Consider the following 24,691-nt stretch of genomic DNA (forward strand, 5'->3'; position numbering starts at 1 on the left):
TGTTTTTCCACTAGGGGGCGCCCTCTTTTTTTCTTGCTTCCCATGTCTTTCCCTTAGGTGACCTATCACCTAAGGGATACCTAAGTATTAAATATACTGCCTCTTTCGGCGATTTTTCCATTTTTAAATTGCCTGGCTCTTCATTTTCTTTCCCTTTTTATTAGTGCTTTGTAATCATGTACCGTGATGAAGTTCCGTGATAGAGTTTCCCTACCTGGCTCGCACCCTGCCCCTCCTCTTCCCCGCTCAGGATATCAAGATTGACACTGATAATTTTGTACGTGTACCTCCTGTCAATTGAAACGTTTCCCTCACCAGTTGCATTCACACAAGTTACAGCTCAGCGTCTTCTTGCGGCTCTGGGCTGTGGGCAAAACTCACGCCTTGCCGTGTAAAGTAGGACCTTGAGGATAATAATAGGGATGGGTTATCCCTGCCCTCTGTTGGACCTGGTTGGGATTTGAGATCTTATTGGTATTGCCTACATTCTCTTAGATATTGATCTTTGATACTACTGAAAAGGGTGTTAGGTATTAAAACCTGTCAATGTTTTTCTTAAAGGTGAGTGACCTTTCATTCCATGATTCATTAGCTACTTTCATTGCTATTCTGATAGCACGACAGTGTTTCTCCCTGGAGGACGTCGTGCAGCACGTGGCTCTTCCCTCGCTCCTCGCGGCAGGTAAGGTGGCGTCAGGAGCCGCGCTTGTTACTGGCCGGCTGCCAGACCTAGAGACTGGCCTAGCTGAGGTGGATGCGCTTTACGGAGTGGTGCGGTGGCAGAGAGAGGTGGTGGAGCCGTAGACCTTATTCTTTGCAGAGTAATCTGGATCCCTATGGAGCAGGGGATTGCTATTGCATTAGCCATTCTAAGCCAGCACTGAGGTTTCTCTGGAGCATATCGCCTAATATATGTGCCTAACATTCTTACTCTAGGGAGGATTTATTTAAGCTGTCCCAGAAAATTTAGCTTGATAGAGAGCCTGAAGGATTGGTTACTGACTCTGTTGGCAAACATGCTTTTTGACCCCCTTCCCAGCTTGCGGAGATGCGGACGCGGAGCCCGGGGCGAGAATGACATGCCGTCTCCTGCTCCACCTCTTCAGAGCGCCCCAGGCCTGCCTCCTACCACAAGCAGCGGGTGAGCTGACAGCGGAGAGGTCTCCTGGCATTCCCCTTGGGAGCGCTAGGTCCCGAAATGACCAAATGGGCTTTTCCGCTTTGTAACTTCCTTCCTGATTATGGTGGGCTTGATCGGGGCTGATGCAGGATGAGATCATGCCCCTGCGAGGGCTGTCGACACCTTTTATTTATGCAATATCAGGGGATATTGAGAAATAAAACCCAGGTGTAGATAAACAATAAAAATACCTCTGCTCTTAGACCATACCTTACTGGCGGGTTGCGTGATCCTCGAATGCACTGTGTATGTTCTTTCTGAACCACGCCACCCCAGCTTTGGGAAACGGTGATGCATTTATTCTTGTATTAAGTTAAAGGGGGTTAGGAGGTCTCTTGGGGGTGTTGGGGTTAGGAGGTCTCTTGGGGTGTTAGTGAAGTTGGTTCCCCAAAATCCTTTCCGTGTAGACAGTATATATCTGCCTGGGAATCCTACTAATCCCCTTGCTTCATCTCCCTGAGGAACAAAAACACTGTTTTTGTTTGTTTATTTTTTGGTGGTACTGAGCTTCCTGGAAGCCCTTCTACCTCCGGACTACTCTCCCAGACCTATTTTATACTTTTTTATATTTGGAAACAGGGTATCTTAAACCAGCCCGGCTGGCTTCAAACCTGCGGGATCCTCCCGTCTCCTCCTCCCAAGTGCGGGGATTACAAGTGTGCGCCACCACGCCCGGCCAAAACATTGTTTTAATAATTCAGAAGGAGAGGTTAAGTAAGAATACTGGCAGTGTTCCTCAGGGAGGTCACAGAACATCAATTAAAGCAAACTGATGCCAGCTAGTGCCCACAGTCTAACACGAAGGGTCCTGTTGACCGTAAGTGATTACAGGAGACGTTAATGACGGCGAGGAGACTATTAAACGTTTGTTGTTGTTCCCATAGGCAAACCTTTCCCGGGAATAAGGTCATCTTGCGACAGACACCTCTTGGCTGCCGCTCACAAGAACATCGAAGTGGGAGCGGTGTTTGCCGTCTTAAAAGCCATTATGATGCTTGGTAAGGTTATCTCAGCCCTGAGATTGCTCGGTTCATCAGTAGAAACAGGCAAAGCAATCTGTATTTGTGTTGAAGCCTAATTAATTGTTAATTAACCGTGGGGGCGTGGTTGGTTTTGTTTGTCCTCTTAGGAAAATTAATTGGCTTTCTCTAAGTCCGTGTACAGTGGAATTCTCAGGACATTCTGCCCTTTACGTTTTGAGACCCTGGAAGATTTTAAATATGAAGACATTTATTATAAGACATTTATTATTTTTTTTCTAGTTGCTTGATGTCTCATTCTAAAGCAGTTACCACACATAGACATTGGCAGAAATCATACCTCATGAGAGATACAAATGATGTGATTATTCACTAAAATTTTAAATTTCATCCAGAATATATTCCAGGTGCAGAATATCCAAAAACTTGGGTTTTAATTTTAGTGTGTTTTTTATGACCCCGAACAAGTTTTTGTTTTTGTACCTTGTTTTTTTTTCATGAATCGGGTGATAATATTTATGCTATTGATAAATCAGCATTGACAATGACAATATTTCTTCGTTTAATAATGTTCAAGATGACCTTTATATCCTTGCCTGTGTATGCTCATTCTTCAACTAACTGTGTAATATCTGAAAACATTTTTTTATCCTGTAAATCATAAGGGGTTTGAATGATTTGAAAGTCTCTAATTCATAGTGCTAAATCAAATTTTAATGCTCCCTTTTGACTTTGACTAAATAATAGTTACCTTTTATGTTCTGAAGGAGCTCTCTTTATTAAAACAGAATTGCCAAGTGGGTAGGGGCTGCTTTACGCAAGTCTATCAAAGAGCATGAGTGAGGATATATAGCCCTGTCCCGATTGAGAGATGTTATTTGATAATTTTAAGGAAGTATAGCAGTTTTTGTCACAAAAGTGGCCTACTAAAAGTTCACCTAAGCCAGGGGTGGTGGTGTGTACCAGTAATCCCCGGAGAGGCTGAGACAGGAGGATCACAGGTTTGAGGATCGCCTCAGAGAGTAGTGAGACTCTCATCAACCAGGCAAGACTCTATTTCAAAATAGAAATAAAAAAATAGTCCTGGGGCGGGGGTGTATCGTAGAAGTAGAATTCCCCAGATTGAATCTCCAGTACCCCCCAAAAAATTACCTGTGTGTGTGGGAACATACCTATAATCCTAGTACTTGGGGGGCTTAAATAGAAAGATTCCAGATTTGAAGCCAGCCTCAGCAGTTTAGCAAGACCCTAATTTAAAACAAAAGATAAGCCGGGCTTGGTGGCGCAGGTTTATAATCCCAGCGCTTGGGAGGCTGAGACAGGAGCATCGCACGGGTTCAAAGCCAGCCTCAGCTACTTAGTGAGGCTCTCAGCAACTTAGTGAGACCCTGTTTCCAAATAAAGTATAAAAGAGGTCTGGGAGTATAGTTCGGAGGTAGAAAAGCCCCTGGGTTCCACCCCCACTACCACACACACACACACACACACACACACACACGCACACGATAAAATACGGCTGGGGTGAAGCTTAGTAGGATAGCCCTGGGTTCAATACTCAGTACTACACACTTAAAAAAAAGTTCACCCCCAAAAGACATCCCCATGGTTTTTTAAAACAAGAAGAAGAAGAAGAGGAGGAAAGCTATCTTGAGGGCCACAGCCTCTCCTCTGACCTTAGGAATTTATAGTATTGTGCAGCCCACTTTAAAATGCTCATATTGGAGGGTAAAATTTCTCTCCCTTGTTGATGTTTGAAAGGAAGTTAAGTCTACTGAATAAATAAATACAGGGACCATGAAGGCAGCCACTGGCTATTTTTTCCCCCCCCTGTGGTCAATGCTATCTTGATACTGCCCCTTGATTTGTAAGACCCATCTGACCCCAAATAAAATTTCCTTTTTTTAATATATATATTGGGAGAAAAACCTAAGACTGTTGTACCTCTGAGTTTGTTTTTTTTTTTTAATTTTGAAACTAGGTCTCATTAAGTTGCTTAGGGCCTCACTACTGAGGCTGGCCTCAAACCTGTGATCCTCCTGTCTCAGCCTTCAAGATACTAAGATTAAAGGTATGTGCTACCATGCCTGCCTATTGTCTACTTCTCTAAATATTCATATAATATGGGAGATTTTTTCAGGTCTTAGGAGTCCTAATTGGGCCAGCTCAAAGTCAACACAGTGCTGCACCAGGTTCAGCTAAACAATTCAGTTTGTTTTGTTGTACATAGGATTACAGAAGGTTCCAACACAACCTTTTAAACCTTCCCTCTCCTGACGTCTAAAGTAAACGAGACCCTAGTTTGGGATTGGCAGAGATGTTTCTTGATTTTTTTGTTCTTGGAGAAGTTTTAATTTATACACCTCACCGTCTGCTACCAGTATCCCCCTCTTTCCTGCTCACCACAATATATTTGCCATAGGAAAGATGGGACCATTAAATTGAGTTAGATTCCTAAGTTCCATAGTAGTTTAATTAGAGATATAGAACTAGTTCTTTCTGTCACCTAAGGATGGAGAACACTTAGTATGTTTTGCTACTTTTAGAATTAGGTCTTTTCTTCTTCAGCTCCTGAAAAGCTACATCAAATTAAGTAAACTCCAGTAAGTGAAATTAGTACTTTTTGTATTTGTATTTTAATGAGAAGTTTATAATACCATATTGGTGAATTGAAATTCATTATATATCCAACCCATCGTCTTAAGAGTTTGTAAGTAAATACTCATTAATTTTTCCTACAGAATCAAAACTTTTTTTTTGGTTGCTGTTTGGGCTTTAAAAGTCTTTTTGGACTCACCTGGGCTTTTTTTTGCTCATATATTCCAAGCAGGGAAAGCCTAACTTAAACTCTTCAATTATTCTAGAATTCTTTTTTTTTTTTTTTTTTTTTGGTCAAGGCTTCTTATGTTCTTATGAATTTTGGGGTAAGCTGGCAGAAGTTTACCGGTTCTTCTGGCCTTTGACAATTCTCACTGCCAAATGATAATGTGCTTTTTTTTTTTTTTTTTTTTTTTTTGGTGGTACTGGGGTTCCTGGAAGCCCTTCTATCTCTGGGATACACTCCCAGACCTATTTTATACTTTTTTTAGTTTTGGAAACAGGGTCTCTTAAGACAGCGCACGAGGATGGCTTCAAACCTGCGCGATCCTCCTGTCTCTGCCTCCCAAGCGCGGGGATTACAAGTGTGCGCCTCCATGCCCGGCCTTGCGCTCTGGTTTTTAAAATATAATAGTTTATTTTCTTCCCGTAGCTAAAGATGTTTTTTACTTCCAGCAATTTGGACATATTCTATTCCACTTTTTCATCCCAGAACTCTGTTAGGAGGAAAACACTTTCCTTTGCTGTATTTCATTGGGAATAATATTTAATAATGTTTGTTCAGATAAGGTTTTCTAAGGTGGGTGTCACAGAGGAAGGTGAAGGACAGGGCTTTAATTCACTGAGTGTCCTGCTCTTCGGAGCTGCCTTAGTATGCATTACCCTTTTCATCCCCAGGGAAATAAATCTCTCTTGTCAAGAAGTTGATAGTAAGGTGGGCTAAGGCAAAACTTTTCTCTTGACCTACGGATAGAAAATTAGTCATTGTAAGAGATGAGATGGAACAGGGACATCTAGAAGGGTGAGCAGCCCATTTTTTCCCCTTGTCTCTAAGTCAAATGAATTTGAGTACTTTGGTCCTTGGAATTTTGGTGAAATCAGTGTTCTGTGATTATTAAGTGTGATTTCCTCATTTCTCCCCACGTGTGGTGAAAGAATATGTAACTCTGGAAACACAAGAAGGAATGAGTCCTGACCTTGCTTTTTGTCCACATCTGATAGAAAATTCTCTGGTTCTTTCAGCTGCTCTCTTGATCTCCACTCTCTCTCTGGCCGAACCACAGGTTATAGGACACCATTCGCCTATTTTACATCCTCCGAAGCCAGCCTTGTTTGCCTGCGCATCTGGCAAGACGGTGAACCTCTGTGATTTTGCTTTTGTAATTCTGTTATTTAGGAGATGCCAAAATTGGCAGCAACAGTGTCAGCTCTTTAAAGAACGATGACTTCACCGTGAGGGGTTTACGTCGCGATGGGAACGCTGAGGACGTGTGGACTGCCTCGCACACTTCAAAGTCCTGCGGGAAAAGCATTTCCATAGAAACGGCCAACTTGAGGGAGTACGCCAGATACGTCCTGAGGACCATCTGTCAGCAGGTATCTGCCTGTTGAATTTGCTTTTCGCTTAGAATATGTAAGTTCTTTTGCAGCCAGCTGCTCAGTATTGTAGGAAGTATATATAGGTGGTCTTATTTGCTTTCTAACATTATTTTGATATAATTTCACATTTTCTAAAAAGTTGTAGGAATAACAAGGAATGCTTTTGTACAGATACACTAACTTTTTATACTTTTTAAGATGCACTTTGTAATTCTACTTATATGTATTATGTACATGTGCATTTTTTTCTCCTGAATCCTGGTGTTTATTCTTCTTTACTTTTTTTTATTTTTGTAATAGGGATTGAACCCAGGGGCGGTCCACCTCTGAATTTCACCTCTAGTGCATGTTGTTGTTGTTGTTGTTATGAGGCAGGATCTGGCTGGGTTGTTGAGAGTATCACTAAATTTTTGAGGCTGGTCTCAAACCTTTGATCCTCCTAAGTACTGGAGTTTCAAGTGTGCACTACTACCCTCAGGTTCTTCTTTACTTTTTGAATACTTTATTCTTCATTTTACGACAAAACCAAGCTGTAGTTACTAAGAATCAGAAAACTTAGGATTCATTTATTTTTCTCATTTGTAGGCTGCTTTTTGATTAGCTCCGTTGTCCGATTACTACTGGGTTTGTCTAAGATTAGCTTCAGACCATGGTTGTCTGGCCAAGAGATTACAGAAGTAGGATTGCTGAGACATGTGATATCTATTTGCACCTCACTGATGATGCCTTTAATCGAGATGTTGTCGTTGTGTAGTTTTAGGATTTCTCCACTGTTCAGTTACTGTTTTTTCTCTTGCAATTAAGATGAAGCTATCTGAGCCGGGCGTGGTGGTGCATGCTTAGAATCCCAGTACTTGGGGGGCTGAGACAGGAGGAACACAGGTTTTTGGCCAGCCTCAGCTTTTTTTTTTTTTTTTTTTTTTTTTGGTGGTACTGGGGGTGGAACCCAGGGACTTTTCTACCTCCAGGCTATACTCCCAGACCTATTTTTATATTTTATTTGGAAACAGGGTCTCACTAAGTTGCTGAGAGCCTCACTAAGTAGCTGAGGCTGGCTTTGAACCTGTGCGATCCTCCTGTCTCAGCCTCCCGAGCGCTGGGATTACAAGCATGCGCCACCACGCCCGGTTTTAGCCTCAGCTATTTAGTGAGGCCCTCCACAACTTAATGAGACCCTGTTTCAAAATAAAGAATAAAAAATAGGGCTGGGAGTGTAGCTTGGAGGTAGAATGCCCCTGGTTTCAATGCCCAGTCACTCACACACACACACACACACACACACACACACACACACACACACACACACACACACACGGATCAAGCTGTTTTTGATGTAGATTTTCTCATCAAACTTTTCTACTTCTTACAAGCATCTATTTTTTGTTTGTTTGTTTGTTTTCGGGTCTGGGGATGGAATCCAGGGGCATCCGACGTCCGAGCTACACCCCCTGCCCTATTTTTTATTCTTTATTTTGAAACCGGGTCTCACTGAGTTGTGAAGGGCCTCACTAAGTAGCTGAGGCTGTCTGAGAACCGGGATCCTCCGGTCTCAGCCTCCCGAACGCTGGGATTACAAGTGTGCGCCACCATGCCCAGTTTAAATGCATCTGTTTTTATACTTGTCCAAACCAGACTTTACTACATATCCCCCTCCCCAACTCCTCATCCTCTACAACATCAGTTTGTGGTTTACTTAAGGCTCTATGCTTCTCCAATGTATATTTATTTATTCATTTATTATCTATATGAATATGCTGCCCTTAGTTATTTTGTTGTTATTTTTCACAGGACTGGGGGTGGAACTCAGGGTTTTGAGCATACATGGCAGGTGCTGTACCTACCACTGAGCAACACTCAGCCCTTGTCCTCAGTTATTATTATTATTATTATTATTATTATTATTATTATTAGTGGTACTGGGGTTCCTGGCAACCCTTCTACCTCTGGGCTACACTCCCAAACCTACTTTATATATATATTTTGGAAACAGGGTCTCTTAAGCCAGCGTGGCTGGCTTTGAACCTGCGTGATCCTCCTGTCTCTGCCTCCCAAGTGCGGGGATTACAAGCGTGCGCCACCATGCCCGGCGACCTCCTCAGTTATTTTAATCTTTATAATGTTCTAGTTAGAATCACCCAATCATCCCTGTATCGGTGTTTCTCTTTAGTGGGGAGTGGCACCGAGAAAGCAAGACCGGGGTACTGTGTGTGCTGCCCACTAATTGGAGTGCTTTGGGCTCTCAGCAGTCAGTGCTAGGAAAAATGCATATCCATATACATGCATGTATGTTCATGTATATATTATGCGTTCATACTAAGAGCTTTCAGTTCCAACCCAACCCTACAAAGTGGTGGGGTTCACTTTCCTCCATCGATGTGATCATCGCCTTCTTGCTAGTAGGAACCCTGGTTTTCCATAATGTCAACCTATTTTACTCATTTGCTAAGTTCTATAATAACCCTGCAAAAGTTGCAGAATTGTTATGCATACACCACCAGGAAAAAAGAAGCCTGCTAAGAGGAGTTGAAGGTTTGTTTGCAGTTCTTTTTTGACTACCTGTTTACAGTGTTATGTCTAAAAGTCATTCGAGCTTTCTCCTTAGTATGAGTACATTCTGAATTTGAAATAAAATTGGGTAAATTTGTTCCGGTTTGTATTGAGTTTAAATTCTTTTCTTCCCAGGTCTGTCTACAGAATAAGAAACTTCCCAAAGTCCAAACACACAAAGAAATATACTTAGAAATGTGTCCTCCCTATATTTTCTCTAATATGCCCAAGCTAGGGAGCAGTGGTAATACCAGAGGGACTCCAGATGACAGAGGAGAAACCTCAGCAAAGCTTGAACGGAAGGATAAGAGAGGAAGAAAGCTGAGGTTGTTCAATTGAGGAGCTATATATGAATATGTGTAATAGCATAAATACAACATGGTTATCCTGGACACTCTCTATTGGGAGGGGGGAAGGGAAATGGAGGGGGAAGGGCACGAAGCACAATCTAAATGTACACCACTTGCAATATGTTCCACTTATAAAATATAAAAATTAAAGAAAAAAGAAATATGTCTTCCCTCCTCAGTCACTTCTGTCCTGCACCTTTCCCTCCCACATGTGATCAGTTTCATTATTTTCTGGTTTCTCCTTCCATGTTTAAAAAAAGAAAAGAAGTGATGGTGTATTTTCTATATTTTGCATTTTTCTATGGCCGTAAAGTTGTCAGGATCATGTTTTTGTATTTTGTAGGCTCATTGTAGCCACAATAATGGTCAGCTAAGTAGTCATAAGATATCAGGAGCAGTTGTGTCTTGGTTCACAGCAGTGAGTGTACCTTGGTATCCCTGGGGCAGTTACACTTTTTGGGATGCCTACCAGCCAGGCTAGGGGATGAAGTGCATGGAGGTGCTGGCCATGCAGACTTCCTGCAGTGGACCCCTAGAGGAGCCAGCCCAAGCCCAGTGGTTTGCTCCTGGAGCACTTCTTGGGCCCAGCAGCCAAAAATAATTCTATAGATGAATGAATAAAGCATTTGATGCCCAGAGTAAAAAAATATTCATACCAATTACCTCCACCTGAGTTTGATTAAACTGGTCTGATGTGGGGCCCGCCCAGGCATGGAATTTTATAAACGCTCCAAGTGATTCTAAGGGACAATTAGTATTGAGTCGCAAGTATGATGGTAGAGAAATAGGCTTCATCTGAAGCAGGTCTAGGTTTGTATTGAACTAGGTAAATAGATGTGCGCGAATATTTGTTTATAATAGTAACATTATTCATAATGGTGTCAAAGAGGAATATAATTTTTCTTGATATCATCTTCTATCTGTTCAGTAGGATATAGCATAATATATTCCATAGACAAGAAGAACATGTATAGCATAGGAACATTACTATTATATAGCAAGTTAAAAAATCAGATTACAAAATAATACCTTATAGCAAGGGCCTATTTTCCAGTGAAAAACACATACCAATATTTTACTTCATTCTTTCCTTTTCAATATCTTATTTTATCTTATTTTATTTGGTGGTACTGGGGTTCGTAGAAACCCTTCTACCTCCGGGCTACACTCCCAGACCTATTTTTATACTATTTTATTTGGAAACAGGGTCTCTTAAGCCAGCAAAGCTGGCTTCGAACCTGTGCGATCCTCTGGTCTCTGCCTCCCAAGCGCGGGGATTACAAGCGTGCGCCACCACGCCCAGCTCAATATCTTATTTTAAATTGTTTTTCTAATCAATATCTCACTGAGATTCTAAGTCCTTTAGATTGGTAATCATCAAGAATACAGACAAAAAATACTGGCAAGAATGTGGGGAAACAGGAGCACGTACTGTCAGTGGGATTGCACATTAGTACAGCCACCTGGAAATCAGTTTGGAGGTTCCTCAAAAGACTGGGAATGGGCCGGGCGTGGTGGCGCATGCTTGTAATCCCTGCGCTTGGGAGGCAGAGACAGGAGGATCGCGCAGGTTCAAAGCTAGCCGCGCGCGCTGGTTTAGGAGGCCCTGTTTCCAAATAAAAATGTAAAAAAAAAAAAATAGGTCTGGGAGTGTAGCCCGGAGGTAGAAGGGCTTCCAGAAACCCCAGTACCACCAAAAAAAAAAAAAAAAAACACTGGGAATGGGACCACCATATGACCCAGCTATATACCATTCCTGGGTATCTTTTCCAAGAAATTGAAGTCAGAATATGAGACAGGCATCTGCATGTTTATAGCAGCATAATTCACAGTCGCCCAATGTTGGAACCAACCCAGGTGTCCATCAGCAAGTAAACAGGATGCAAAAGTACAGTATATCCACTCAGTGGAGTTTTCCTCGGCAATAAAGAAGAAAGTTCTGCCATTTGCAGGAAAATGGACGGAACTAGAGAATATTATGCTGAGGTCAGCCAGTCTCAGAAAGTGAAAAGTGTTCTCTCACATATGAAAGCTAGAAAGAAACTGGAAAAATGAAAGAGACCTCAAATAAATAAGGAGAAATACCATAGAATCGCAGAAGGGAGTTTGGGGAGGGAGGGCGAGAAGAGAGGCGACTTGACAGAATCAGTTCCGGCAATCCTGTGGACACTTGTGACATTTTCAATGCCAATTTCAATATTATTAACAGGGAGGGGGAAGGAGTGGGGTGAGATCCTGAGGGGAAAATACAGGTGCCGTGTGCATGTGTTTCTACCACACCAGACCTCAGTATGGTGCATGGTTACAACTCAAAGATAAAAGTACATTAAAGAGCACATGGAGAAAAAACAAGATATCTTGCTAAGAAAAGAAAATGTTTGAAATATCAAAGCAAGAAAAAAGTTAAAATACTAGAAACTTTGTTTTAAAAACTCTTTCCAGCCGGGCGTGGTGGCTCACACTTGTAATCCCAGCATCCGGGAGGCTGAGATTGGAGGATCACAATTTGTAGACAGCCTCAGGTACTTAGTGAGGCCTTTTGCAACCCAGTGAGACCCTGTTTCAAAATAAAGAAGAAAAAACAGGGAAGGGGGTGTAGCTCAGAGGTAGAATGCCCCTGGGTTCCATTCCCAGGCCCGCAAAAAAAAAAAAAAAAAACCCAAAACAAAAAACTCCGCCTGTGTATTTCATGCATCTTGTCTGTTGGGATTTTTTTTTTATCAGTCTTAGATGCCATTTTGCCTTGCAACCTAAGTGTAGGTTAATTATCATAGATATGGAAGGTCAGTTCTTGTCAATCTAACCGACTGCCTTTTTATTTCCAGGAATGGGTGGGAGAACATTGCCTGAAAGAACCTGAAAGATTATGTACAGACAAAGAACTTATATTGGACCCTGTGCTTTCAAATATGCAAGCACAGAAGTTATTGCAGCTTATCTGCTATCCTCATGGCATTAAGGAATGTACCGATGGGGATAACCTGCAAAGACAGCACATTAAGCGCATTCTTCAGGTGGGTTTTGTATTCCAGAGATGGCATTTCTGTTATTCAACACATTTGTTGTTATTAAAAAAGCAATCATTCTCTCCCCCCCCTCTCTCTGGATCATTATTAATTCTTGACATGAATCCTAATTTTTGTTCCTTCAATTTTCTTTCCTGTGAAATTGGCAGTTTACTGCTAAGCGAGGGATGGACGCTCCACGGTGCATATTTTAAACCTGTACCATATGTGAAATGATCGTGTGAAGGGGCAGACTTAAACACATGGTTATTCAGGAAGCCTTTGCTCCATTCTTCCACTGTTTATGATTTTTCTTCTTCTTGGGAGAGCAAGTACTGCCACGACTTACTCCCTGTCAATGTGAGCCTAAGGTTTTCTCTTTTTGCGTTTCCCCAGAACCTGGAGCAGTGGACATTGAGACAATCCTGGCTAGAACTCCAGCTAATGATAAAACAGTGCTTGAAGGACCCTGTGAGTATATCAACAGCATGTATATGAAATCTTATGGAAGGCGAACGCAGCTTGATGTTTGCGCTAAAGGAACGCACGTGTTTGCCGACTTTCTTCCATCTGGTCCTAGGGCTCGGGTTCTGTGGCCGAAATGAACAACTTACTGGACAATATCGCAAAGGCAACCATAGAGGTATTCCAGCAGTCTGCAGACCTGAATAACAACTCCTCTAATTCTGGCATGAGCCTCTTCAACCCGAATGGCATCGGAGGTGCTGATGCAGGTAGTACGATACAGAACGGAATAAAGACATTTCTAAGGTATGTCTGTGCCGGATTGGTTTTTCACATGTAACAAGGTGCAGGAAATGTAAAGAAAGGAATTCCTTATAAGGCCAGTGACTGCTATGAAATGGGTGAAGGGGCAAAGCCTGGGCGGATGTTATCCTAGCATGCTAAGTACTTGGTTAGGTAAGCTCCGATGCCTTGGCATTGCGGATGACTCAGGGCTGACTCATCTTTGGTGGCCGGTAGGCTGCTGTGTTCTGTGGTATTCAGTATATAGCCCGTACTTTTTTTTTTTGCCATTTTTATTAATTGACACTTTTGCACAAACATATCATAATAATTTGTGTTCAGAATTAAAACTAGTAAGCTGGGCATGGTGGTGCACGCTTGTGATTCCAGTACTTGGGAGGATCTTGGTTCACAGACAGCCTCAGCTACTGAGTGAGGCCTTTGCAACTCAGTGAAACCCTGTTTCAAAAGAAAGAATAAAAAATAGGGCTGGGGGTGTAGGTTAGAGGTAGAATGCCCCTGTGTTCCATCCCTAGTAGCACAAAAAACAAAAACAAACAAATAAATCCAACCAGAATTAGAACCAATAAGGGAGGAACTAAACAAGGGGAAAAAGTATGTGTGTGAGCCGGGTGTGGTGGCGCACGCTTGTAATCACCACGCTTGGGAGGCGGAGACAGGAGGATCGCACAGGTTCGAAGCCAGCCGCGCTGGCATAAGAGACCCTGTTTCAAAAATATAAAATAGGTCTGGGAGTATAGCCCGAAGGTAGAAGGGCTTCCAGGAACCCCAGTACCACCAAAAAAAAAAAAAGTATGTGTGTGTATTTGTGTATGTATATATATGTACACACACACCAAAGCCAAACAAAAAACAAAAGAGAATTAGACCAGCAGACATATGAAATCACAAAGTAATCATTAAATTATGATTTATATTTCACTCCTCTGAATAAAAATATAACTAGCAAATATTTTTTTAAAAAATAGTTACTGGTATTTTGTTTCTTTGTTTGTTTATTTTTGGTGGTACTGGGGTTCCTGGAAACTCTTCTATCTCTGGGTTACACTCCCAGACCTATTTTATATTTTCATTTGGAAACAGGGTCTCTTAAGCCAGCGAGGTTGGCTTTGAACCTGCGCGATCCTCCTGTCTCTGCCTCCCAAGCACAGGGATTACAAGCATGCGCCACCATGCCCGGCGTTGGTATATTTAAAGATAATAATATTTTATGTTGTACCCATGAGAGAAGAGTGTGTTATTCGTGGATGAAAGGATTATTACTAATAAGAGAGCCAAAATTGTAAAAAAAAAATGCTAAAAAATAAATAAATTTGAACTTACAGTATCTTTTCAGAACTCCATCTTTTCTTGCTCTTCATGAGGGTGGGGGAGGGGATGTAAGCAAATGTCTGGTCCTCAGTAGCAGGGTACGTAATACAGGAATAAAAAGGAAGTTTTAGGATAGTCTGTGTCTTGCGCATCAAAGGTTTGCTTTGAAGTCTCTCTGCCCTAAGTGTGAGAGCAGAGACTGCCTGCCTGGCTGTGACACCTGCTTTTGGTTTCAGCTCCTCTGAGCGCAGGGGTGTGTGGCTGGTGGCCCCCCTCATCGCCAGGCTGCCCACCTCGGTGCAGGGCCGAGTGCTCAAGGCTGCCGGGGAGGAGCTGGAGAAGGGGCAGCACTTGGGCTCTTCTTCAAAGAAGGAGCGAGATAGACAGAAACAGAAAAGGTACGGTCTGAAGGTGTGTGTCTTTATGTGAACGTTTAAAGGACAGTTGAGGAAAGCTAACATTTTGCAGTCATCCTACCCACAGTCCACCGAAACGGACTTTATAAAATGGATTCTGTTCCTAGAAATTTCCAGGTGATCACATGTAGTACATCAGTGCTCAGTTCAACCTGCTGAACGCTTACAAATGCTGACTTTCAAGCCCCACTGAATCTTCTGCTTCATCTTTAGCTATTCCTAATGTTTGTTACTTAGGTACGGGCGTTTAAAATACACAGAATTAAGGTGGGTGTGGTGGCCCACGCTTGTAATTCTAGCATTTGGGAGGCTGAGGCAGGATTGTTGTTCGAGGACAGCCTCTATTTAGTGAGGCCCTTTGCAACTCAGTGAGACCCTGTTTCAAAATAGAGAATAAAAAAATAGGGCTGGGAATATAGCTTGGAGGTAGAATGCCCCTGGGTTCCATCTCCAGTACTGCAAAAACAAACAAACAAACAAATAAAATACACAGACTTACTTGTAATACTGGAATGCTAGGCCCTGAAATATTTACTATTAATTCTACCCTTAAGGCATTTTTTTAAGTGAGACTATACAGTCAAACATCTAAGGCATAAAACTAATGTTTTGTTAATTTTATGCCTCCCTTAAAAGGTTTCAAATCATTAATTTTGAAAACTGATCATTATTACTGAGGAAGAGCAAAGTCTCGGTATTATGAATTTAGCATTACAGGAATAAAGGGAAAAAAGCGGTAACTTCTTTCACTTAAAAAAAAAAAAAATCCTGCCAGGCATGGTGGCACATGATTGTAATCTCAGCATTTGGGAGGCTGAGCTAGCAGGATTGCAATTCTCCAACACTGAACACAGTGGCATCCTTCATCTCAACTTCAGTCTCAGCTCCTTTACTTTTTTGCGTTGAAACAGGGTCTTGCCAGGTTGCTGGGGGTCTCCCTAAGTTGCCGAGGCTGGCCTTGAGCTTATGATCCTTCTGTTTCAGCCTTAAACGTTGCCTTAAGCCAAGCGAGTTTTAATTTTCAAAGTGTATTTACTGATGGGGCATGGGTCCCCAACGCCTGCCTTCTGCCCCTAAAAGGCAGATGGCCTCACTGAATGGGAGGGAGCCCTGCCTCACTTGCTTCTCTGAGTTCTACACAGGTGAGGTGAAGCTGGTTTACTTTGGCCTTGATCTCCTTTTAAAATTTTTTTCTTTCCTCGCCAATATAGAACTTGATTTGCCAAGCCATCATCTAAGTGAAGATACTTTGCTAAAATGTCAATCAATTAATATCTATTTATTTATTTACTTTTGCGGTACTGGGGATTGAACCCAGGGGCATTCTGGAGCTTCACCCCTAGGCCTATGTTTTTATTGTTTATTTGTTAACAGGGTCTCACTGAGTTGTAGAGAGCCTCACTAAGTAGCTGAGGCTGGCCACAAACCTGCAATCCTCCCGTCTCAGTACTGGGATTACAAGCGTGCACCCCCACGCCCAGCTGAAAATGCCAACTTAGAAGTTTTGCCCGATACCTGGAAGCCCCTTTACCAGTGCAGACAGTGGGTGTGGGGAGTCATGCCCCAGAGGTCCCTTTCAAGAACCCTGTTCTGGGACTTCCAGACCTCGCTGCTCAGCTTGTCCAGGCCCCTGCCATGTGGTCTTGAGAAATGTGCAGAAACAAAGCACAGCCTCCAAGCTCCAAAAAATAATCACAACACGGGCAGGGGCCTGCGTTCTAGACCCTGAAACAAGAGTGCTGTGTGAGAAATTCCTCAGCTTTCCATTTTCCGAGTATGAGTATTGAGTTATGAGTATCGCTTCTGGTGTATATTGAAAACTCTCCTTGTGTGCAGCACAAGCTCAGCACCTCCTCTCCCTCCCTCCGCACACCCCCATGCCATGCGGATTTCTGCTAGTTTGGAATCTTGCACCTTCTCTAAGCAGGACGTTGGCTCTTGATCTTATAAGTAGAGGTGCAACGTAAATTTTCCAGTGGTATTTGACTATCCACCACCCCTCTCCTTTATCTAAGAGCAAAGTAAATGGAAGCAGATAACCTGAGGGCAAGAAATGAACGAGGAAGCAGCCCGCTCTTTCTAACTTGATCTGCCATTACCACTTCCTCTGCAGTATGTCTCTTCTGAGCCAACAACCCTTCCTCTCGCTGGTCCTGACCTGCCTTAAGGGGCAAGATGAGCAACGCGAAGGCCTCCTTACATCTCTCCAGAACCAAGTCAACCAGGTACAGTGCAGCGTGATAGGACGCAGGCAAGCATCTTCCTACCTGCATCTGCGTGTCCTACTCTCCCATACCGAGATTGAACCGACAAGGCATGTCTCCATTAGATGCCTGCAAACACACCTACTCCCTGCTCTCTTGCCTGCTGGTTTCCCCCAAGGTTATCACATTTATAATATTAATTTCGCACATGATAAACGTGCATAGACTATAAAAGTAAGCTTTAACTTTTGCCTTTCACACCATCCGCCCCTCTCCTAACTCTGCCTCCTGTGAGAGGGCCCGATGATCTTCATGGATTAGTGAAGCAGGGAGGTAGAGGAACCACCTCTCGCTCATCTAGCTGGACGTCCACATAGCAGGCCAGGTCTCAACTTGAGCTCTCTAGGGTCAGGAGCTTACTTTCATGACCTGCAGGTTGGCGGTAAGAAGCTCACCCAGAAATCAGAGGTCATATGGTTCATTTACAAAACAATGGCCTTTTCCTTAGCCATGGTTCTTCTGACCCCTGTTTGGGACATCTGCATAATGCGTACTGCACAGAACCTGAGTGGTCAAGTTAGAAATCAGAGAATGTGGAAGAAAGTGGACAGATTGTCTGTGTGAGGTGGCTTGTCCGAGTGCAGAGCCAGGCGCATCCCTTCTTGTGGCACTCTGTCTTAGGATACCATGTCTTCCTCCTGAATGGCACTGGATGGAGACAGTCCTGGGCACTGCATCTTACCTGGTTGTCTCTCTACTCTCACCTGCTCAGTAGGAGAGACCTTTTCTCCACATAGCCACTAGAGAAAGCCTTCTAAACTCTAAATCATGGATTACTCTGGTATCTAGAATACTCTCGTATTTGTTATTTATTTTTGTGATCCTGATAATTGAACTCAGGGACCTTCTACTTCTGAGCTACACCTCCAGCCTTATTTTATTTTTTATTTTTTTGAAACAATGTATTGTGAAACTGCTAAGAGGCTTGCTGTGTTTCTGAGGCTGGCCTCAAACCTTTGATCCTTCTGTCTTAGCCTCAAAGTCCCAGTATTACAGGCATATACCTACCCACCCTAGACTAAACGCTCCCAGTCCAGGCTCCTGAGGTCCTGTGTGGTTTGGAATCTCCTCTCTTTCCTGCCCCGTTTCCTGCCAGCCACAGTCCCTTCCCTCCACTCTCACCACCCCGCATGTTTCAGTTCCTCACAGTCACTGATAGCTTTCGCCCTTCAGTGTCTGCATCTCCTTTCTTCCCTGTAGCTAGAAAGACTGCTTCCCAGATTCCAGCCTGGCCTGTACCTGTGCTGCCCTAGGGTGGGGCCTCTTCCCTCCTTAGTGGGGCTCTGGTCCCCCCTAGAAGCAGGACCTCTGTTCGTTCCCCTCACCCTGATTTATACCACTTGCTGTTTTTAGGGGCATTTGTCCCCCTGCTGTTTTGTAGGTCCCCTGAGAACACATGGGGTCCTTCACCACCAGCCCCTTAGGACAGGCCCGTGCCTCTCCCAGGAGAGGTTTGGGATGTGCATTTCTCTTAGGATGAGGGTGGTATGCTTGCCAGTCATCTGCTGGGGTGGGTCACTTCCTCCTGTGAGCTCTTTTGAGATGATGCATGCACTTTAGCTACTGTGTTTCCCAGTGGGGATAGTTTTGGTTGTTGTTTTTTTTTCTCCTTGCTCACTCGTGTCATGTGACTCTGGGGTGTGGCCCATTTGTGGCTGACTTTTCCTCCATAAACTCTCTCTTCCCCAGAATTCCCCTGAGTCAATGAGGAATTAAAGAAGCAACCCCCTTTATAACTTAGTACACTGCGTGGTTAATTAATGTCCAGGATGCCATATTTTTCAAATAACATACATTCTTCATAGTGTGTGTGTGTGTGTGTGTGTGTGTGTGTGTGTGTGTACATGCATGCCCTGGGAGTTGGACCTGGGGGTGTTCTACCTCTGAGTATCATGCCCCAATTTTTTTTTTTTTATCTTTGAACTAGTGTTCTGAAACTGTCCTCAAACCTGCAATCCTCCTGTCTCAGCCTCTCATAGACTGGAATTACAGGGGCCCAGTTATATAGATTCTTTTCACCACGAAATAAGCATCCATCCAGGCACAGTGGCACATAACTGTAATCCTAGTACTTGGGAGGCTGAGAGAAAAGAATTGCAGGTTTGAGGCCATTCTCAACAACATAGTCAGGCCCTCAGTGACTTATTGGACCCTGTTTCAAAATTAAAAAAAAAATAGTTGATGGTGCTGGAGTCATAGCTCAGAAGTAGACTACTCCTAAGTTCAATCTCCAGTACCACAGAAAAGAAAGAGCGAAGAAGAGAGGGAGGGAGAGGAAAGAAGGATCTACCCACTGCTTAGCAAGCCTCCTTCTAATTAAACATCAAGATAATACATTTCTTAGAGTTTATAGCATGGGTCTAGGAATACAATATAAAACTAATGCAAATGTGATTCTATCTCTCCAGTATTTATCTTTATCAGGCCAAGGAGATAATATATTTTTAAAAACTGTGTTAATGTTTAATTTGATGGCCTTCTTAAGCATTTTCCCAGACTTAGTAATGGAATAACTAGATAAACTTTTCTTCGCCTATCCTTGAAAGGCAAATGAACAAGGAGATAGCATTTATCTGTCTACATGGAGGAAGAAAGTTAAAATTTTACATAACTTTCTTTGTTAATTTTTTAGAGCAGCAGTCATTTTTGGCTATCAGCACAAACTTCCTTGGAACTTTTAATATGAAAATATGAGAAAAATTCAATTTTCAAGTATTTCCCCCCTCACCCCCCAACAACCTTTTCTTCCCCTGATCTTAGATTTTAAGTAACTGGCGAGAAGAGCGGTACCAGGATGACATAAAGGCGCGGCAGATGATGCACGAAGCCCTGCAGCTCCGACTCAACTTGGTAAGGGCATTTCTAGAATCTTCTCTGCATTACGCAGGTATGTGGACATCACTCCAGCCTCCAGCCTCACTGTGGGCAGAGTCTGCAGGGCAAGCTGAGGCCTCCCGCAGTTTGCCTCCGACTACTTCCCTCTCTCTCTGGCCGTCTGTCTGTTTCTCTCGCTCCTTTCCTTCCTGTCTGGGTTGAATTCTAGACAGTAGTGGGTATTTTTCAGCATAGATGTGCCCTGTCCACTCCATCCTTATCCAGAAAAGCCCTCCTCGCCTTCAGTTTGTGCTAAGAGTAGGTCTGTGAGAACACTTTCAGATGAGCCTTAGCATTCCCTACACTTGTTCAAAACCATAGAATCCTTCACCTCTGGATTGTGACGGACTTCCCGTCACGTCGATCAGAAAGACAAGTCTCACTGGGATGTTTTATAGGAATTTAAAGTTTCTACACAACGTGAATTTTTTAAAGTTTTTATTATTCCAGTGGACAGACATTAAGGCTAGCCTGGAGGATGGCTTACCTCCATGATATCTTGGCAGTCATTTTAACCTAATTCCCACGCACAGGAACCGGCAAGCCTGCGGAACCAAGCCTCCTGCTCATTACTTCTATGTAGGGGGTATTTCCAAGTGGTATTGTGGTCACAGGCTTAGATTCCATAGTAATTACACAACTCAAAGTTGCAAATAATTGGCTGAGGTAGTTCTGACATTATGAAGGTTTAATTTAAATACAGTTACATCATAAAACTGTTGTAAATCCTCCTGAAAGGTTAAGAAGAAGAAAAAAGAGCACATTTTATTGATGCTTACTCCCATGTATTATCTTTATTTTATTTCATGTTTGAATGGCCAAACTAAGTTGATGAAACAAAAAATGTAAATATGTGAGACGGAATAATCCATAAAGTAGAGCCTGTCTTTTTTTTTTTTAAGTAAGCACAATTTATCCATGTAAAGTGGGGAGGTATCTTCTCTCTTATAGAATGCATTTTTCTTATTATATTTTGTATGCTAGGTGGGAGGAATGTTTGACACAGTCCAGAGGAGTACCCAATGGACCACAGACTGGGCCCTGCTGCTGCTTCAGATAATTACCTCAGGAACTGTCGACATGCACACCAACAAGTACGTGTGTTACCATTTCACATGGATTTTGCTGCATGTGTCTGTGGTACAAGGTTTGATGTTCTGATAAAATTCTCTGTCATCTTGTCAACTTAGATGCCATTGCAAATTCTGTGCCTTCAACAGAAATAAATGCTCGACGAACCAAGTGCATCTTGATTTTGCTCTGAGAATAAGCCTATTGTTTTCTTTCCCCTCCTAGTGAATTATTCACAACAGTCCTTGACATGCTGGGGGTTTTAATCAATGGAACGCTGGCCTCTGACCTATCAAGCCCGTCCCCCGGGGGATCAGAGGAGAACAAACGTGCATACATGAATTTAGTAAAGAAACTGAAAGTAAGTTTTGTGATTAGCTCATATTATGAGTTCAAGTTGTTTATGGATTTTTGATCTAGTGCATTTTAATTTACTACTCATTAATTTAAATATGTATTAAGTTTAACTTAAGTTAATATACTTGCTGTTTATTTTACCTCAGTCTCCTAGTACCCAAAGGTTATAAGTATGTCATCCTAAAGATTTTTCTCCCTAACAATATATTCAAGTTTTACATTAAGTCATGCTTAATTTTTAAAGGAGCAATAGAAATGCATCGTCAAGCCAGGTGTGGCGGCACATGGGTATAATCCCAGTACTTGTGAGGCTAATACGAGAAAATTGTAGGTTCGAAGGCAATCTCAGTAACTTAGCCAGGTTCTCAGCATCTTGGGGAGATGCTGTTTTCAAATAAAAAATAAAAGGGGCTGGAGGTATAGCTAAGAGGTAGAATGCTTCTGGATGCAATCCCCAGTACACCGCCCCCCACACACAAAATAGAAATACATTAGCAAATATATAACCAAATTGCTAACGTTAGATTTAAGATAAATTCATGCTCAGACTTGTTCGTACTTAAAAACTCAGTATATGTATTGATATTTATAAATCTAACTCATTTGACTAAACCCACTGAGATAGTCTTTGCAAAAAACTGTAAACAAGCAACAAAATAAAGAAAACATCTCTAACAACCTTATCGGTACAATAACCAATGGTTACCTTGCGGTCTGGCTTGGGGTTGGAGAAAGTGGTCGGTGCTGCGGCTCCTGCCTTCCGACTGCAGATGCTACCCTGGATTTTTGTCATTTCAGCACTGTGACATTTGTTGTGTAACAACGCTGCTTTTATGTGTGTTCTATTTTTTGCTTAAATAGAAGAAATGAAACATGCCACTCCATTTGGCGCTGTTCCGTGGACCACGTTCCGGGTTAAAGAACATGTTGGCTCTAAAAAGGGAAATGCTTCGTAGGGAACTTGCTTCCCGTTAACTTTTGCCTCCGTTGTCATTTCTGAATTGCTGGCCCACTTCTGTTTCTTACTTTTTTTCCTCCTCTTTTTTTTCTTTTTCAGAAAGAGCTAGGAGACAAGCGGTCAGAAAGCATCGACAAAGTCCGCCAGCTGCTGCCTTTGCCGAAGCAGACGTGTGATGTCATCACCTGTGAGCCCATGGGATCGCTGATTGACACGAAGGGCAACAAAATTGCTGGATTTGACTCTATAGATAAAAAACAGGCAAGAGTAAATGTTTTTTCCTTGTGCATCTATTCACAGAAACCAAATAATTTTTCTTATCTTCCTAAAGAACTTTGAAGTTCCTTGATTTTTTTTTTAAAGCATATCGTCATCTAGGTGCAATGGTCTTTAGTATTATAATATGAATAGGCCAATATTTGAAGATTCGCATTTAGAATGTTTACCCAATTTTAAATAAATTTCTGAAATCGGCCAAGTAAAAGCTTAATGTTGAAAAGCAAGGACGAGTTTTGATTTTACGTAAGAATTGTTAGCAGAGTGTGTTTAGAGAAGAAAATTTTATTGATAAATAATTTCATGTACTAAGTAAGCTACTTCGAGTAAAAGAGTTTTAAATATATGATACTTCATATTCTTATCAATTGAACAATATTTAATGGACACTTTCTCTATAAGATACTAAAGACAATTCTCTAAAATAGAAAAAAAAAAGTAGCCAGTATTTTTTCAATGAACACTGAGCAACCACAGACAGTCCGCAATCCCAGAGATAAAAGAGGGAGTGCCTGCCCTCAAGAGGAAGTAGACAATGACCGTGTAAGGCAGTTTGAGTGTCCTGGTATAGAGAGAGCCGTAGGAGGCACTGAGGAAGAGCCGTCAAGCGCAGACACGGGGAGGAAGTCAGAACAGGGTCCCTAGAATAGCTGAGGAGTTTGTCGTTTGGAAGTATTGGGTTAACTGAGGGTAGAAGAATTGTGATACTGGTCAATAGAAAAGTTCATGAAAAGTCGTGGAAGAATATGTCCTCTCAGTCACTGCCACGCTGCTGTAGTTCGGAGGAGCCTGAGCACCCAGTAGCAGTGTGGTTTATGGGGCAGGAGAAAGCTAGGTCCTGTCAGGTCAAACGAGAGCTTTCTGGCAGTGAAGCATCTAGAATCCCTTTGGACATATGCTGTTCATGCCCAGTATTCTCATCTCAAGACAGATATTATTACAGATGGGAATTGAGCCTTGGTTTTAGAAGAAGTCACTCATGAACAGGTGTAGATAAGAAAAAGATTAGCCGGGTGTGGTGGTACATGCTTGTAATCCCAGTATTTGGAAGGCTGAGACAGGAGGATTGCGCAGATTTGAAGCCAGCCTCAGCTACTTTGTGAGGTCTCAGAAACTTAGTGAGACCTTGTTTCCAAATAAAATACATAAAATAGGTTTGGGAGTATAGCCCAGAGGTAGAGAGCCCCTGGGTTCCATTCCCAGGAGAACACACACACACACACACACACACACACACACACACACACACACACACACACCAGAAAAAAATGGAAGAGGATTGCTTGTATCTTAAAGAGTGAATGCATAGTTATTTGGAGGCTGTATTTTTAGGGGAAATATATTCAAATTAATTTAGTAAGGGAAGTACTAAGAATCAACACCAGTTAATGTTGAAAATACAATGGTTTTGTTTTAGGAACAGAATAACTTTTCTCATATAGAGTCATGAGAAATAAACTGGAGTTGAATGACTATTGGTACCTGCTCCTATAATTAATTGTATCACAATATTACTTTATTCTGAGACTAGTTTGTTCAATACATAAAAGATTCCAGTTCAAGTCAAATTCATACACGTTTGGATTGAAGTTAATATGAACCCCATTAAAGGGTGACTAAATCTTGACTCTTTAAAAAGTAATCAATTCTAGCTGGGCATGGTAGCACATGCCTGTAATCCCAGTACTTAGGAAGCTGAGACAAGAGGATCGCGGGTTCATGGCCAGTCTCAGCAACTCAGCAAGACCCTGTTTCAAAATAAGAAATAAATAGGGCTGGAGATATAGCTCAACGATAGAATGACCCTGGATTCAATCCTCAGTATCAAAAAAAGAAAGAGAAAGAAGTTTCTGGAGATTTCTAACTGGTTATCATTTAGTATAATATGATCAGCTTCTTTAGTATACTTTAGAATGTTTATTTTTTACTTATTTATTTCTAGCTAAAGCCAATGAAATGAAAACTGTCAGTGTATAGTAAAATGTACTAGACAGTCTTATTTTTCTTGAACAGAGCATTGTGCATTGTAGGGAACCGTGCAAATGAACTGAAGGTAGGAATTCTAGCCTCTGCTCCCACAGGACCTCACCGTGCTGCCTGGCTGCTGGGCTCTCTGGGCCTACAACCAGCTGGGATGCTC

At 42.3% G+C, this 24,691-nt stretch overlaps 1 protein-coding gene across 3 annotated transcripts in view; it reads left to right on the forward strand.

Annotated features, from left to right (window-relative positions):
• Positions 1-24,691, forward strand: part of MED12L (mediator complex subunit 12L) — a gene marked incomplete at both ends in the record, with an annotated part of 383,094 nt that overhangs the window by 320,316 nt on the left and 38,087 nt on the right. For all 3 annotated transcript variants that reach the window (XM_080695435.1, XM_080695436.1, XM_080695437.1), the window contains 13 exons: positions 562-682; positions 1,040-1,141; positions 2,065-2,178; positions 6,152-6,351; positions 12,077-12,265; positions 12,653-12,727; positions 12,837-13,027; positions 14,572-14,733; positions 16,865-16,976; positions 19,776-19,865; positions 20,874-20,983; positions 21,186-21,321; positions 22,375-22,536. In XM_080695435.1, the coding sequence (XP_080551561.1) occupies positions 562-682; positions 1,040-1,141; positions 2,065-2,178; positions 6,152-6,351; positions 12,077-12,265; positions 12,653-12,727; positions 12,837-13,027; positions 14,572-14,733; positions 16,865-16,976; positions 19,776-19,865; positions 20,874-20,983; positions 21,186-21,321; positions 22,375-22,536 (1,764 nt within the window). The remainder of the gene's footprint in view (positions 1-561; positions 683-1,039; positions 1,142-2,064; positions 2,179-6,151; positions 6,352-12,076; positions 12,266-12,652; positions 12,728-12,836; positions 13,028-14,571; positions 14,734-16,864; positions 16,977-19,775; positions 19,866-20,873; positions 20,984-21,185; positions 21,322-22,374; positions 22,537-24,691) is intronic.

Source organism: Muscardinus avellanarius (genome assembly GCF_963383645.1).
Source record: "Muscardinus avellanarius genome assembly, chromosome: 5".
Lineage (NCBI taxonomy): Eukaryota > Metazoa > Chordata > Mammalia > Rodentia > Gliridae > Muscardinus > Muscardinus avellanarius.